The following is a 15705-nucleotide window of genomic DNA, read 5'->3' on the forward strand; positions in this document are numbered from 1 at the left end:
TGTAGTTATTTTCAAATATTCAATCCGGGCAGATTAGAACATAGCATAACAGGTGTGCTACTGAGCTGACCTGTTGCCCTATTGTACCCATAAAGAAAATCCATATTTAATCACTAGCTTAGCCTCTGCTAAGCTATGATATCTTTTCTAAGGCTATTTTTAAATTTGGCATAGAGATACAAGTCTTAGATGTATTCAGAACTGTTGGTTTAGTCTAAGATAAAGCCAAATAGTGACACGCAAGGCATATATCTGGAGTCTTTTGAACAAGTAAACACTTCAATAATTGAGTTCATTGGGTGTTTTTTCACACCCCGAGAACGTCCCTGGGTTATAAGTCCCTTAACAGTGCTGCTTATCAGACCAAATTGCAGCAGAGTCCAATGCTGTTAAAATACTGTGCTTTCCAGGGCTGACTGAGCCAACTGGCATAAATCAGAAATTCCTTGCCAAAACCCCTTGGTACAGCTCTCACAGAAGCTAGTAACTGTTTTTCCTGAGTTATGGAGCAATAATTAATGTAATTTAGTGATGAGGGATGTGCATTTATTTTCAAACTGTGTCTGACTATTGCATGTGTTGTTCAAGTTGCTCATCACCCACCAATTGCATGAACTGTTGTTCTAGAGCTTTGTATTCCTGCGAGCTCCGGTTGAAGAGATCATCAGAGAAGTGCATGTTGGTTACCCTCAGGCTGAAGAAAACCACAAGTTCTTTGCCTTTGGCTGCCGTTGTCATGGAGCTGGTGGTCACATACTTCAGTGTGGGAGCCTGGGTGACTTCTGCAGGCTCAGTTGTCTGCACTGAGATGTAGCCACTGCCATGCTCTGCCTCATCCAGCACTGCTGTGCTCTTCACACCAGTGCCGTCCAACTCAGCAGCAATGTCCTGCACTCCTGTGCTGGCACGGTCAGGAAGAGCGCTGGCAGCCTCTGGCATTGAGGTGTCTGGTACTTCAGGGGACTGGTCAATGACAACAGAATGGCTGTAGAATGGGCTGGTCACTGTGGGCAGTAGAGTTTGGTCTGGTGGCAGTGCTCCTGTAAAAGTGACCTCTGGCTGCGTGGCAAACAGATCGCTTGAACCAATAAGGAAAGGCAACGTTTTGTATGTGCTGGTTGTAACCAAAATGTCATCACCTGATGATTCTAGTTCATCCATGATCTTCACTGCTGCAGAAAAACAGGGGAAAGACAAAGAGCTAGTTTAAAAAATGAGTGTAGCAAACCTCAAGCATGGAGCCAACATTGTCTTGTACTTCCACTGTAGCATTTTTAAAAGGAAGACTTAAAGTTACCTAAACATGAAAATGTTATTTTCATCAGCAAAGAAGAGCTACAGGAATGAAACACCTCATCTACTTGTTTGTGTGGTGAGATTTCTGTAGGTGATGTGTTTAAGTAATAATTACACCCCGTAAGTATTTCCTGAGCAATTCCTAAATGCAGCCTTGTTTTGAAGGGATATAATTGTGCTGTCAGTTTATATTGACAGAAAGAGTGAATTATAACTTCAAATTGTCTGCTTGGATCAGTTCTATGCCAGAGTCGTTCTGTTGCTTCCCTCTCTGCTAGAGGTGAAGACTATTAGTAACCAGTAATGATAAAACATTGTTAAGCAAAATGGTGAAGCAATCTCCTTTGATTTACCTAGTACAACAGCAGCAGTGAAAATAAAATCCGACCCTAAGAAATCATTTGCTGCACTCAAGAAGCCACCATCTGACCCTGATGCTAAACGTTCATGAGGTTCCCACTTAAGGCTTGGCATGGGCCTCGGCTTTGTGATGGATGTACCTGAAATCCAAATGTGAAGTGTGATGAAACTCTGAAAGTGGATTTCAGTTACCTGCCTGCCATGATCTCACAGAAAATGATGGCCTCTGTCCCACAGGTGTCTACTCAATAGCTATGTCCTTTTTCATCAATATACTTATGGGTGCTCCACATTATGAACTGCAAGCAGACCAGCAGGGCAATATCACTCATCAGTTGATAGGACAGTTTTCTCTAACTAATGAATTATTCCATTCTCTACTTCCTCTCAGGGGCCAATGAAGTAACTGAACAATTGTTTGCACTGGGAATAATCCTCACTAAGAAAGGTGGCAACTATTCCACAAACGACACAGGAATTGCCCACGCATAGTCTTTGTGTCTCTTTCTGCTTCTTTGCTTCCAAATGAATGAGGACAAACCTGCTGCTGTATTGCCGTTTTTCAGAAAAAAATGTATATTTTCAACAAAGAAAACCTTCAGGCAAGATGGCTGCCTATTTTGTTTACACTAGTTTTTGATGTGCTCCTTCTTTACTTACGCAGATTAATGCTTTGGCCAGTGTATTTTTTTTTTTTTTCTATAGAGCCATTATTAAAACATTGTTTCCCTTTCACTGTTCTTTCCTTTATTGCCATAACATACATTTTCATACACGGGGTGAGGCTAGCATGTTTTATTAGGAATGTATAGCCTCATCCTGCTAAGTTGGCCACGACTGACTAGTGGTTAAATTATAGGAGTGGGTTGTGAAAGACTCTTTGGGAATCTTGAGAATACATGTTGTTGTAGCATTTATCGCACTTCTAGGGGGCATTTAAAAGTTAAATGCATCCTCTAAGCCAGTCAGTCATCTTTTCTCTGTTTGAGACCCCAGAGGAACACTTATCTCAAATATAGATAACCATCCAAACATATGTTGGATCTTTTGATCATCTGATGCCCAGTTTTCCTCTTATGTGGTTTTTGTTATCTAAATCAATTCTTTCAGCTCCTCTTAGCATTACTGAAGTTCACTGATATCTTTGAGTGTTTAGAGTGATGAGAACTAAGACAGTTTTTTTTGGAAATGGAAGCTTCTCATGGTGTTATAGTTCGACTCTACCAGCAGACAAGCATAGTACTGGCACTGGTGAATGTTCTGTGGATTTTACTACAGAACATCTAAATTTTGCTCAAATATCAAATGTTCTTTCTCTTAATTCTTCATTTTTATATCTGTTGTAAGTTTTCAATATGCTCTGAATAGGAAATATGTAGATTTCTACTTGTTTGTTTGTTTGTTTTGCAGGAAAATGAACTCCACCCAAATAGGCTGAGCCAGAATTTTTCAGATAAAACACTCTGGAAAGACCATTACAGCAGCTGTTTCCATTTAAGCAGTCACTATATCTGTAAGTAGTGCAAATGTTATTCCATTATAAAAATATCTGTCTGATAGCAAAATGTATTTTAAGGTTGTTTTTAACAAGTAATGAGTAATAATAGATGCTAATATAATAAAAGGGTGACAGCCCTCATCCTTGCAACCCTAGAGAGTATCCAAAAGAGAAGAGCAAAGTGCTGTACAGACCCAGGGTTCTGCATGGGTTCTGGACGGAGCACAAAGCACCAAATGCTACAGCACAGCTGAAGACCCCGGTGCTTCATCAGGATCTTGAGACACTTTTCTCTTGTGTCCTTGTGTTTCTTGTGTAATCAAGGATACAGACAGATTAGGTAAACAAATCCAAAACAGGCATGGTGATGTTCTCCATTTACAAAGCTCTTGCTGTTACTTGTGATGCTGATAAGGAGTGAGAGTCCCTTATTAGTTAAAGGAAACCAGAAAAAGTTTTCTTAGCATTAGTACTCAGGGCATTAATACAGGATGATCTACTGATTGGATGAACCAGTGGCTCCACAGAGCAGGGAAAGCATGACTACATACACCTGAGCATATGGCTGTGATGGACTTGTTGGGTTACATTTTAGGAAGATGTAATTGCAGGAGAAATAGGTACTGAAACAGTTGTGAAACTGCAGCAAGTGTGAAGAAGTGTAACCATACATATATTGCAGATTTGGAATACATCTCTATATGAGTAATAGTCTGTACATGCACGTGTGTGTGTGTGTGTATATATATAAAAGCTATACATAGACTATGTATATCTTCTGGCATTCTCTTATTACAAATGGAGTAACTTAAAAGACCTTGAGGTCACTCCAAGTTGACCCCTGATGCGTGCATCACCAATTCTCATAGCTGCCAGTTCTTGCCTCCCATTCACTTTCTCTCCAGCTGAGACAGTGATGGAGCACAGAGGTGATGGCAGTCCATTGCAGTGTGATAGGAAATGGGTTCACCTAAAATCCTGCTGAGCACTCACTGTAACACAGCACAAGTTGCAGGGTCTCTGACCCTTCTTTTTTTGCACTCTGTGTCATGCTACTGCTTACACAAGAGATGTATTGTAAAATGATTTGCAACTGGTTTTGCCAAGATCTTCCTCGATCTGCATGAGATTGAGATGAGATCAGTCTTAGAGAGTTAAAAATATTCTTGATAAAGATGACCCAAACATTTGGAATTCAGAAGACTCCTTTGCATTTAAAATATTGCTTTTATATATATATGCATATATACATATGCATTTATATTTTAAAATAGAACTCATAGCACACTTAAACTACTTCTTCATAGAGCAATTAGTGGTAACGCTTTACGCAGTTTGCCTTTTTAAGGTGGGATTATTACAACAGAAGGACAGAAAATACACAGGCAATTATTTTATGAGAACTTTAAAAGCATGAATACTGAAGGTTCAGGTATTCTTAGTCTCAGCAGACTTCATTTCAGCACACAGTTCACTCTACAACTGTATCATTTTGGTGTAAGAAACCCACAGAGAACATGAAATAAGATGCTGAACTCAAACGTATCTCCCAGAGTAGCCACACTGAAGGTTAAACAATGGCATGGAATTAAATACTACCTACAGCAATAAAAAGCTCAACTCTAACTCTCAGCCACTACTTACACCCTGTAAAGTTGTTCAATGGAATCTGTAGGCGTTTTATGTATTATATGGACAAGGCAGGGCCATACTGTACTGAAGATAGTTTTATATCTAAAATTAAACTGCTATTGGCAAAGACGTGTAAACAGTAAATGAAGAGGCAATTTCTTGGGTGCACTGCTGTACTAAATCTTTGCAAGAGGAGTTCTATGTAGAAGCATTTTTCCCCAGCTGGAGGATTAAAATGCATAGGTACAACTTATTTATCAGAAAAAAAAAAAAAAAATCAATTACCATTTCAACAACTTTGTCTAATTAGTTTGTTCTCGTACATATTTTAAGTGAGGAAGAGCCTCCAAATTGACCGTGAATAAGGAATTGCTGTTTGCAAAAGTTCAAATTGTAATTGAAAGGTTTTCTAGCGGCTTTGCATTAATAAGTATGCCCAGAAGGTTGTACATCAGGAGAACCTGGCATTTCATTTCATTCATGAGCTTAATAAGCACTGACATTTCATGTTGGAAATGGACACATTTTACAAGTCCACTGACATGAGAGTATAACGCTTTATGTGGAAACATTTGTAACCAAACTGACTGAAGAAGATAACTAACAAAGGAAAAAGTATGCAGCTAAAACAATCCGCAATCAGAGTAAAAAGTCTCCATATGGACAGCTGTGCTGATGTACATACTAGGTGGAACACTACAGCAAAGAGCTGAATTCAAATTTACATGTTTTCTGCATATTGAAATGCCACAAATTTCCTGAATGCAGGAATGTTATATACAAACAAACAGGTAAAGTGCTGAATTTGAGTTTGAGGTCTTCCATTTTTAACTGAGGCTCAAATAAGATGAGGATTAAGAGAACAACAGGGGAAGAGGATAATTAACCTAACAGGTCACAGCAAATATCTTGTGGTACATAATTAATGACAAATTTTGCCTTTTTAATTTTTAGAGCTGTCATTCTATCTGTATGAAGCCTCCAGAAGCCAGGTCTGGTGTTCAGTGAAAACAGAATTCCCTTTTCTCTGTCTTCTGAACCTGTTTCTTTTACAGTGAAGACATGCAAAAATTGCCCAAGGCTGCTGTAGCTACCATTTCTTGTAAGCCATGCTGCATTAAAATTCAGCAACATTTACTAGCCTCTAAAATAATAAAAATATATCTTAAGTAAACTAAAGACTAAACTAAACTGAGATGTCTGAACTTGTATGGTATTTGCATTAATGAATTAAAAAGAGAAACAACTGAGAAGCAGTGAATTTGCAAATATAAATATGCTTTTACAAAGAAACAGAGTCAAATTTGAATAAAAAAAATCTTGCTTAAAACCATAGCTTCAAGTGGATTAACAGTTCTTATTCCAGTTGTTGATGGCTCTAAAGTCAAATTGGAAAAACTGAGTTGTGTTTTAAATAAGAAACTGTTTGACAACAACCTAAAGCTTTAGAAAACAGGAATTGTGTAGAAGCAGACATCTAAATGCCACACGTACTGCTCCATGCCACTGACGTGATTTTGGAGCTCCTTAAATTGGGATCCCAAAGCTGGGAATACTATTTTTTATTTATTTTACTTCAGAATGATTAGAAACATATTCTGAAAAGTTATGCTACCTATCCTTCAGAATTGGAAGTATCCTCCAAATTCCTCTTCAATTCCTATGTTTCCCACTACTGTGCAATAAAAAAAAAAGTAGAAGAACAAATTTTTGTAAGTCGTGGGACCTACATCAGACAAGTTTATTAGTTTGCAAAATGGTAAAAAGAGCACAGATGGCGCACGATATGTGTTCAAGTTGACCCAAGGACCTAAAAACAGAGAAGAAAAACATAAAATTAGAAAGTTTAATCTGAGATTATCTTAAAACTTTGTCATCAAATGAGTGCTTTTAGACTTGCAAAGAAAAACTAAAACACTGAATACATTTTTTTTCGTATTATGATTTGAAAAACACAGAATTAATGGAATGAAGGTCACAGTGAGGACTATTTTATTCTTATGGTGCATCTTGGATATACACAATTTGATTTTATCATAGTTTTGCTATGGAAGAAGTAAGAGAGAGATGGAAGTTATCTAACTGAGAAGATCCAGATGGTTTTATTTTAAGTATGTGTTTCAATTTTAGTGACATGGATAATGATTTTGGACCAGATGATTTAGGGATGATTGTGCCTGTTAAAAGATCACTGTGGTTGGTGCAGCACAAAATAACCAGAGCACTGTTCTTTGGGAGTTTCAATGTCTACAAACAGTACGTAGTTGTTACCAGTTGCTGTGGTATACCAACCTGTACTCTCTAGGACTCTTCAGGATATCTGTAGTACTCTGAGTATTTAACTTACATAACTAAATTGTGAATGTATGATGAACAAATCTTAAGCCTGTCATATCTTAATATTGGCCAGCCGAGACTTTTGCATTCAGCCTCATCTTCAATTTACAGATAACTTTTTTGCTATTGTATACATTGTTTGAGAGGATTACACAGCTAGACCTACCTGTTCACTCCTCCACGCATCAGGCTAAAGCAGCACGTTCATGAAAAGCATTCTTGGCACATCTGAAGTTACAAGTGAAATGGCATCAAGAGAATCTGATGAGGGAGAATGTGAAAAAACATCTGTCAGTTTAATATCAAAGAAATCATGCAGGGAAAAACAGAAAAACATGCAAGGAAAAGAATTCTCACCTTGTATAAACAGCCATGTGAATTCCTGGCACAAAGTAGAGGTGAATTCCAGTACTCAAAATGCCTGGAGATGTTCTTGCAAGAAGTAATGGTGTTTTCATTTCCATGATAATGTTGATTATGCCAAATAGAGAGCAGTGCTAACCATAGACGGCCTACAGACAGCTGGGAATGAACCAGTGGCAGAAAGAATCTCCAAACATCCAGAAAACTGAGTTTTTCTAGAGATTGCTACAAAATAGTAGTGAGAGAGAAGGAGTGTACGACTGAATTAACTGCTGGGCAGGAGAAGAGAACCATAGGATGCCTCAAAACAGGGCTGCATAAAATATGAGAGCAATTACTAAAAGAAACATGCAGGTGTGTAGCAACCGTCTACACATCAGTGTGGGTTTTTTTTTTCTCGCAGGAAAAACACTGTGATACACTCTGCAGAGTCATCTTCACTGAAAGTGTTTCTTGAGGGTGATCCAGGTTGATGAGATCAAGATTTGAGAATGACAAAAAAAGCTGAAGTATTTTAGCACTAGTTTCATTTTCTCCAGTATTTCTGTAACAACATCTCTAGAAATAGTGCTTCCTCCACGATAGTCAGGACTTGTGGATTGCCATTTACCTGGACTATATGAACTGCAAGTGGTTATTGTCAAAACAATTGCAATTTAAAAATCTTCATACTGTTTAGGAATAAAAGCATTTCACTACTGTTACTGCAGACTTCATGAACACCTTTATCTGTTTTTACCTTTATTTGCATTGTTTTACCACTGGAATTTTCTTGGATTTTTAAATAACCACAAGCCTGACGCGCCTCTCTGAATAATCACATTGTGTTAGGTAGACTCATGAGAAGACTGGAAAGAGAGGGATAAGAATTTAACCATAAAGAAGAAGGAGAGATTAGTTGATTCCAGAGGAAGAACTGTAGAAGACATTGAACAGGTATCTTAGTAGAAAGGAGCAGTTTTGTTTGCACTATTCATAAATATTGAAAACCCAGATTTTGAAGGTGCTAGAGCGAAGAAAATCCTTTTTATGATTACTTAAAGTTTAAATCCCATCGCCAGGCAACTTTCCAATAAGAGGACTGGACATCTGTATGAAGGTTTTTCTCTTAGTGTTACTAGGAAATCTCAAAATATAATTTGAACACATTAGGCTTACTTGAAATGTAGCTTTATATCTTCCTAATAGATCTAGGCTGCTTCAAAGGTTGCAGTAATTACTATCCTAGCTGGTCAAAAAGTTTCTCTAAATTTCACTGGCCTGCCTTTTACTGTCTACGGACATCATCACCATGAGTACAGTATCACCTAAAAGAAGCCTCACTTCTGCTTCTAGATTATTCTTCCCACTGCCTGCCCACACCTGACTAATCCCATCCTTCATGTCTTAAAAGCTCTCACTGATTTAACTCATTCCTGCTTTTATTCTCCTTTCCCTAGATCTTGTATGGAGAACTTTGTGCATGTGGCCTTGCAGATCTTTCTGCGAGCTGTGAAACAATTTTTTTTTTATATTCCTTTGCACAAAGACTTTGGGTGGACACAATCAAAGTGGTTAGAGGGGGTTTCAGCCACTCAGTGCTGAGGACTCTGTAGTAATGCATAGTCTTTAGCTATGCACAGGTGATAACTAGTGCAATTAAATCCATCTGCGAAACATAAAGCTGATAGAGACACAACAAAGAATAACAGACTATGCTATTACTGCAAGCCACCTCTTTCCTTCATGATAAATGTGAGTAAATTTAAAGTTTTGTTAAGTTCTAAATGCCCATCATTTGTATTGTAGGCCAGGGAAATGGCTGGGAACAAATGCAGTAGAATTGCAGGCTGTCCAGCCTCATACAGAAGGGTCTAAGTAGTTGTTGCTCTTTCACACCAGCAGTAGGTAAAAGTTTAAAGGTTGATAAGAAATGCAACTCTCAAATGAAATAGGCAGGCACAAAGTGGCAAAAAGTCTATACCTGCCAGTCATGTATTTTAATTGCGATTTACAGTTAGTATCATCAGTACTACTGATTTTCATAAAAATTATACAATAAATTTTGTTAAGCTTCCTTATCTATTTTTCCTATAAAATAAGCAATAGCCAGGAAAATAAAAGAATAGAGAGGTTGCTGCATACAGTACTGCCAAAAAGCTATAAAAAGAGAAAAAGTTTGAAAGAGTATGCACTACTTAGTCTTCTAAGAACTCAGTAAATGTTCAATGTCTCTCTTCTGTTAATGTTGTTTTGTGTACTAGAAGATTTTAAGCAGATATAATACAGCCATGTGTCACTGCTAATGTGGCATCCCACCTTTTTAGAGAAAGATTTTTTTTTTTCTCCTGCTACTCATTTGCAGAAGTGATGATGAAGTTCCTACATGCCAATGCTTATTTTAGACAGAATTTGTGCTTAACAAGGAGGAGCAAGATTGTAGCCCTTCTTTGGGGGAAGCTTTCTTTTCTTTTTTTTTTTTTTTTTTACAGCTCTATGCAGTTTATTCCGAGTGAATAGAATGAAAGTTCATAGGTCTTCTCCCTGCTATACTGTTAGCAGCAGCATTGTAAGACTTGTCAGTACACACTGAAAATTGTTGCTTTCAACACTTTTTATCACAAAGTTTCATGTCAGGAACATTTCACAGTTAATTCTTATAAGAAATGTTTTTCTAATCTTTAAGCTAATGATGAAGTGTTTGCTTTTCTTTCACTTCAAAACTCTTGCATACAAGCATATCTTTTACTCAGTGCTGCAATAAACCTGCAACACGCAGTGACGAAGAGTTGTGCTTGCTCATGGCATGTGATAAATCAGGCAGGGGGAAAAAACACAAAAGAATCTTCTGTGTGTGTGAGAATATGCTTTTCCAGCAGATGGTAATTCTCTGCATTTTGTGCAACAGAACTATAATTATTAAAAAGGTAACAGCAGCTAACTTGAGCTACCAGAGAAACTACCAGGTGCAGTAACATGACTGTGTACAACACTGGGCTCTTCCCTGCCTCAAGTGGCAGCTTTTATATTCTTCATTATTTAGATGCTCATCTAGGTACTTACTGCATCCAGAAAGTACAGTCCTACTGATTTTACACTAAATGGCCTCTCATGTTTCTGCTGCACAGGCCCCAGTGAATGATGCTGCCATCATACAGCTGGGTGTTTCTGATTTCAGCAGTGCAATCACTGCCTCTTTGTCTTACAGGCTGATGCTGGGCAGGAGGGATAAAGGAGCGCCTTTACAATTTCTGGGCATGCAGAATTGGTAAGAACAGGCTTGGGAACAGGAGAGGGAGCAGACTGGTGAAGCTAGAGTGCAGTGGCAGCAGTTGTAGCTCAGATTGCTTTGCCAGTGAAGGCTGCTGCTACACCACGGTACCATGAAGTGTCTCTCTTGTTTTTCCAAGCCATGATGATGATGGAGACTTTGGGATTACTGATATTCTGTGGCTCTAGAGAAAATTCTAATATACCTATGTCCTTGACCTGATGGTGTCTTTTAACTCATTTCATCTGCAGGGTCATCACTTTCCCATAGCTGTGGGAAACATGGCTAACATATATTTTTCATTTTAAGGGTTGGATTATGCAGACTTTTCTCCATCCAGTTATAAGCATACATACATTTTCTGATTCATTTTCTGTTTTTTCCTCATACCTCTGAATGCCATTAAAAACCCCTACAGAATGGAAAAGACTGAATAAACACATGGAAAAGAGTAATTTTTAAGAAGTATTTTCTTCAGATCTGCAGAAATGTAGTCTTTTCTGATACACAGTACTCCTTGCTTGGAATATATTATTTCATTATATTCTTGTATCTATCATCCAGGTCTGCCTAGTGAAACCACAGTAATTTACCTTCTGTGTTTTAAATGCTGTAATAGTTCTTGTTTGTGTTAGCTGAGATTGGCTTTATTTTTTTTTTTCCAATATGTTTTTTTTTGTTCTGTCAGTTTGAAATTCTACCACAAATCCTGCCTTATTTTCTTATGCTTCAGCATTTGTGGTTTATTTTTTGCTTGTTTCATGTTTGTTTCAGAAATGCAAAGTATGATTTTTCTCTTTGATGGCACAGAAATATTTGTGTCACAACTGAAAGTGTTAAAAGAAAGTTAAAAGAATATTTCCTGTAGCTACATGTGACTGTATGTTTAATAACAATTTTCTCCTACTCCTTCTTGTGGAAAGGTCTATTGCATCTTACCTTGTCCAGGGAGACTGTCTCTATCAGCTTCCTTGAAAGGTGGTTCTGTTACTCCAAGCAGTTCTTTCTTCATCTCAGCTTCAGTATGCTCATCTGTGGCTTGCAGGAAAGTAGGTAGGGTAAAACTACCTGTGGTATAAACTGCCAATGTGATAACCTGCTCCGTTGGAGACTCACTGTCATCGGTGATTAAGTCCTTGCTCTCTGACTCGTCTGCTGGAGGAGGCAGGTAGGAATCCTCTGGCTTTGGAGGACTGTCTGTGCTAACCAGAGCACTGAAAGGCACTGTGAATCTTTGGTAATCAGTAGTGATATCTTCTGTGTCTGGAGATTTGTCGTGAGGTGGTTCTCTGGAGGGTTTGGTAGGGAATGCGGGTTCAGATGTAATAAAATTACTATCAAAGTCTTCAGGTCCACCAATCTCTCTGCTTAGATCAGAGATTCCAGTTGTAAATTCATCAACAAAGAAGCCTCTGGTTTGGTCCACCGTTGCTGGGCTGGGATAAACCAGTGGGAGTTCTGCGCTTATGGTGTCATCCTAAGAAAGAATTTCAGAGGGAAGCAGATTTTAAAGGTGGTTTTCATTATTGTTTAACTTTCACTGCTAAAATAGCCAATAATCTTTAGTCACGGGAATCTAGTTCAGCATGAAGTCATGGGATACACCAAAGGTCTGACATATGCGTGTGATCCCAACCGCACTGCCTGGTATTTTAAATGCAGTCAAAGAAAGATGACGTTTTCTCTCCCTGTCAATTGTTCTCCTCTCTTTGAGGTGCACTACTGAACTGGTGAGCAGTTGTTTATTTTTAATTAAAACTGGAAAATGCACTCAAGTGGTAATATTCACCTGTGAATGAAACCGTATCTCTTCTTGCACTGCATCACCACAGCACTCATTGTTATAGCATATATAAAAAGCAGATATATATTTTTGCAAAAGAGCATTTTACTGTATATTTACAAGCGCTTTCTTGGTGCTTAATGTCATTTCTCATGAAGAAATAGATAAATAAAAGGGGTGGAATTAACTCACCAAATCAGGGCCTGCCAGAGGAATGGTGACCATGCCTTGGATGTCATTATCAAAATCACTTGGCGGTCGAATAGGTTCTGGGGAAAAAAAAGAAAACAATATTTCAGCAATAGCACACTGAAAACTCTTCTAAAACAGAGGAAAAATGTATTAAAACTATTCTCCATAAAAAATATTGGTTTTTAAAAGTCCATTTTAAGAACGCAGAGGCATACATTTCAAATTACACTGGTATTTATGAAGAAAGCAGGAGATTTATATACAGTATTTTGTATTCTTTGTTTAGTATGAATGGGATAGGGCTGCAGAGAACTGAACTGGGCATAGCTGGATGAATGTTTAAAATCAGCTGAACCACTCAGTTACACTCACACGGGTTACGATGATTCATCACACTGTGCTGTTCATTAAGCCCAAATTGCTTTCAGTTTTACCAGGAGCCCACACCATTTCTACTCAGTGTTTTGGCTTTAGCACTGCTTTAACCCTCTCAGAGGAGCTCTTTGAGCACACGTACATGCATGTTGCTTTTCTAAAACTGTTTATTAAACATAACTAGAGGGAAAAAATTGATTAAAAATAAACACTATTTAAGTGTTCTATATCCATGAAAATTTGGATTGGCATCTTTAATCTATATTAAAATAAATTTTAATATTATAGAAAATATTAATTCATCTACATATTTTTTTTAGAGGGAAGAAAATTCTGTTGCCTGTAAATGAAACAGTATAGCTATGAGATTGTTTGTGTTTTAATGCCATTTTGACAAGCATACGTAGGAGGAACACTGTAATGTTATTTCCCTGATTTTAACTCGCCTCCCCAACGCTAGGGCTTTTCTAGCTTTGAAAAAATTGCTGATGGACTGTAAGGGGGTATTCATTAGCTGTAGTACTATACTAGATGCAGTCCTTCAGCTAGGGCTATTCTCACCCATCTTTATTAGTACTCTAAATTTGTATTCCCCTTTCTTTAAATCTTAAATTTGTATTCACCTTTGCCCTTTAAGGTGTCTGTCCCTCTCTGTTTCTCCATCAGGAGGTTATGGGGCTTGCTTGTAATAGAAGTTTAGCTGTTAGAATGCTAAATTCAGGTTAGAGAAATGCCTTACTTTTTATCTTATTAAAGAAAGGTGTTTGTCCACACTGGGAATTCAGAATGAGTTAGTGAATATTCAGGCTATTTTACTTTTTCTTCTCTGGTTTGCCGTAGTGTGCAAAATATTCAGATTTTATAAACAAATGGAAACAGACCTGCAAATATGATTGGAAGTCCGACTATTTAAACACAGAGGTGTATTTTGTTACAAACTTTGATCTGTGCATCCTTTAACTATTTTGCAACCCTTAGGAGACGTAGGTACATCATATGAAAATGACCTTGAACAAAGCTAAGGACACTGTACTGAAATTACATAAATTTGCAAGGCAAGGTTCAGACTTGTGCCCAGTATTGGCCTGCCTACTGACCGTCAGTAAACCGAAGTGTCCCAAGGTCCACTGGTAGAGACCTGTCTTCATGGAGTGCTGTAGCAACCAGCTGCTGAAGGTCCGTTACTGTGAGTTTGGTTGCTGATATTTCCCTCTCTTCCTTTGCAGAGAGTGGTGCTTTTTCATTTTCAACCTTATTTGATCCAATAGTTGAGATGTCATCTGCAGTGCTTTTGATTTCTGAGCCATCTCTCTCAAAGTTTACCATGTATCGCGCTATAGTGCTGCTTGACCTGCAAAGGGAAGATGCAAAAGCGTCCAGTGCAGCAAAATCAGTTACTGCCTGAAGGCTGATCTTACAAAGAAGCAAAATAAAAAAGTTCATGCAACCACAGCATATTCTCTACTGTAAAAATAACACAAATATGTTGCTTTCTAATGACACTGCAGTCTTCAAATTACTTTTACCATGCCTAAACCCTTTCTCCTTCTGTTCATACTTTTAAATTAGACTTCATATATTGAATGAAATTATAAAAATATTCTAACATAATCCAGTTTAAGATGACTACTCAGAAACCTGTGGAGCTTATAATATTGCTTGACACAGTTCATTTTTGATTTAAACAATCATAAATGCATGCTGGCAGTTACAAGAAGCAATAATCACCTACTAATCATGCAGAAACATACCAAAAGGAATTTAAAAGTTCATAAAACCACAGGTAAGAAAAAATCCTATCAGATCTGGGGCTTTTTCTTTCTTTCTTTCTTTCTTATTTATTTATTTTTTTTTAATGAAACAAGTCAGGAAAGCTAGCTTATTTGGCAAGAAAGTAATTTTCACAATGGGAAACAGCCTTTCAAAATTCAAATGAGTATTGCTTCTTACTTGCTTAACAGAAGACTTGAATCTTCCAAATTATTGATATATCACCTTTCACAAATTGTAAATTCACATAATTAACATGAAAAAGAACGAGTAAAACATTTGTTGTTTTCTATAAATCAAATATTTGGAAAGAAAGGAAGTACACCTTATCTAGTATATGCTATGTATTTTTGTTTATGTGATGTTGCAAGAATCTGGGAAAAGAAGTAGAAAACTCTTCCATTTAAACTAGCAGTAAAAGAGAAATTCTAGGATCTGCCAAAAATATTATTCCCCAGCAGCACTTCTAAGCCAAAAAAAGCACCCATAGTTGTATTACAAGTCCATATCTCCCTGTATTTTATTAATCTAGTAACTGGTCTCTTTGCCACTCTATTTGCCATGACAACACAGGTAACTAAGAAAATCCTGCATACTTACTGAAGATAACATTTGTATGGAAACACACAGATGATCAAAACTGAAAATTTAATAGGCAGGTTTTTTTTGTTTTTTTTTTTAAAGTTTATGACTGATAAAGATGTTTTATCATCTGAATGTAAATTTTCCTATGTCATGCGATTTCCTTTCCTTTAGAGACATCCTGACAAGCTTGATTGTATGAACCTTGCAGATGAAAATGAAAGCTGTCCCTGCTGCATTATGTCAGAAATTCTGTACTTGGACAGA

At 37.5% G+C, this 15705-nt stretch overlaps 1 protein-coding gene across 1 annotated transcript in view; it reads right to left on the reverse strand.

Annotated features, from left to right (window-relative positions):
* Positions 1-15705, reverse strand: part of IMPG1 (interphotoreceptor matrix proteoglycan 1) — a 46099-nt gene that overhangs the window by 4534 nt on the left and 25860 nt on the right. The window contains exons 10-13 of the mRNA XM_042825157.1: positions 14184-14437; positions 12712-12788; positions 11676-12213; positions 604-1172 (exon numbers count right to left, since the gene is read on the reverse strand). Coding sequence (XP_042681091.1) covers positions 604-1172; positions 11676-12213; positions 12712-12788; positions 14184-14437 — 1438 coding nt within the window. The remainder of the gene's footprint in view (positions 1-603; positions 1173-11675; positions 12214-12711; positions 12789-14183; positions 14438-15705) is intronic.

The sequence above is a fragment of the Centrocercus urophasianus genome, unplaced genomic scaffold, assembly GCF_019232065.1.
Source record: "Centrocercus urophasianus isolate 14NV4802_14NV808 unplaced genomic scaffold, USGS_Curo_1.0 seq_10, whole genome shotgun sequence".
NCBI lineage: Eukaryota > Metazoa > Chordata > Aves > Galliformes > Phasianidae > Centrocercus > Centrocercus urophasianus.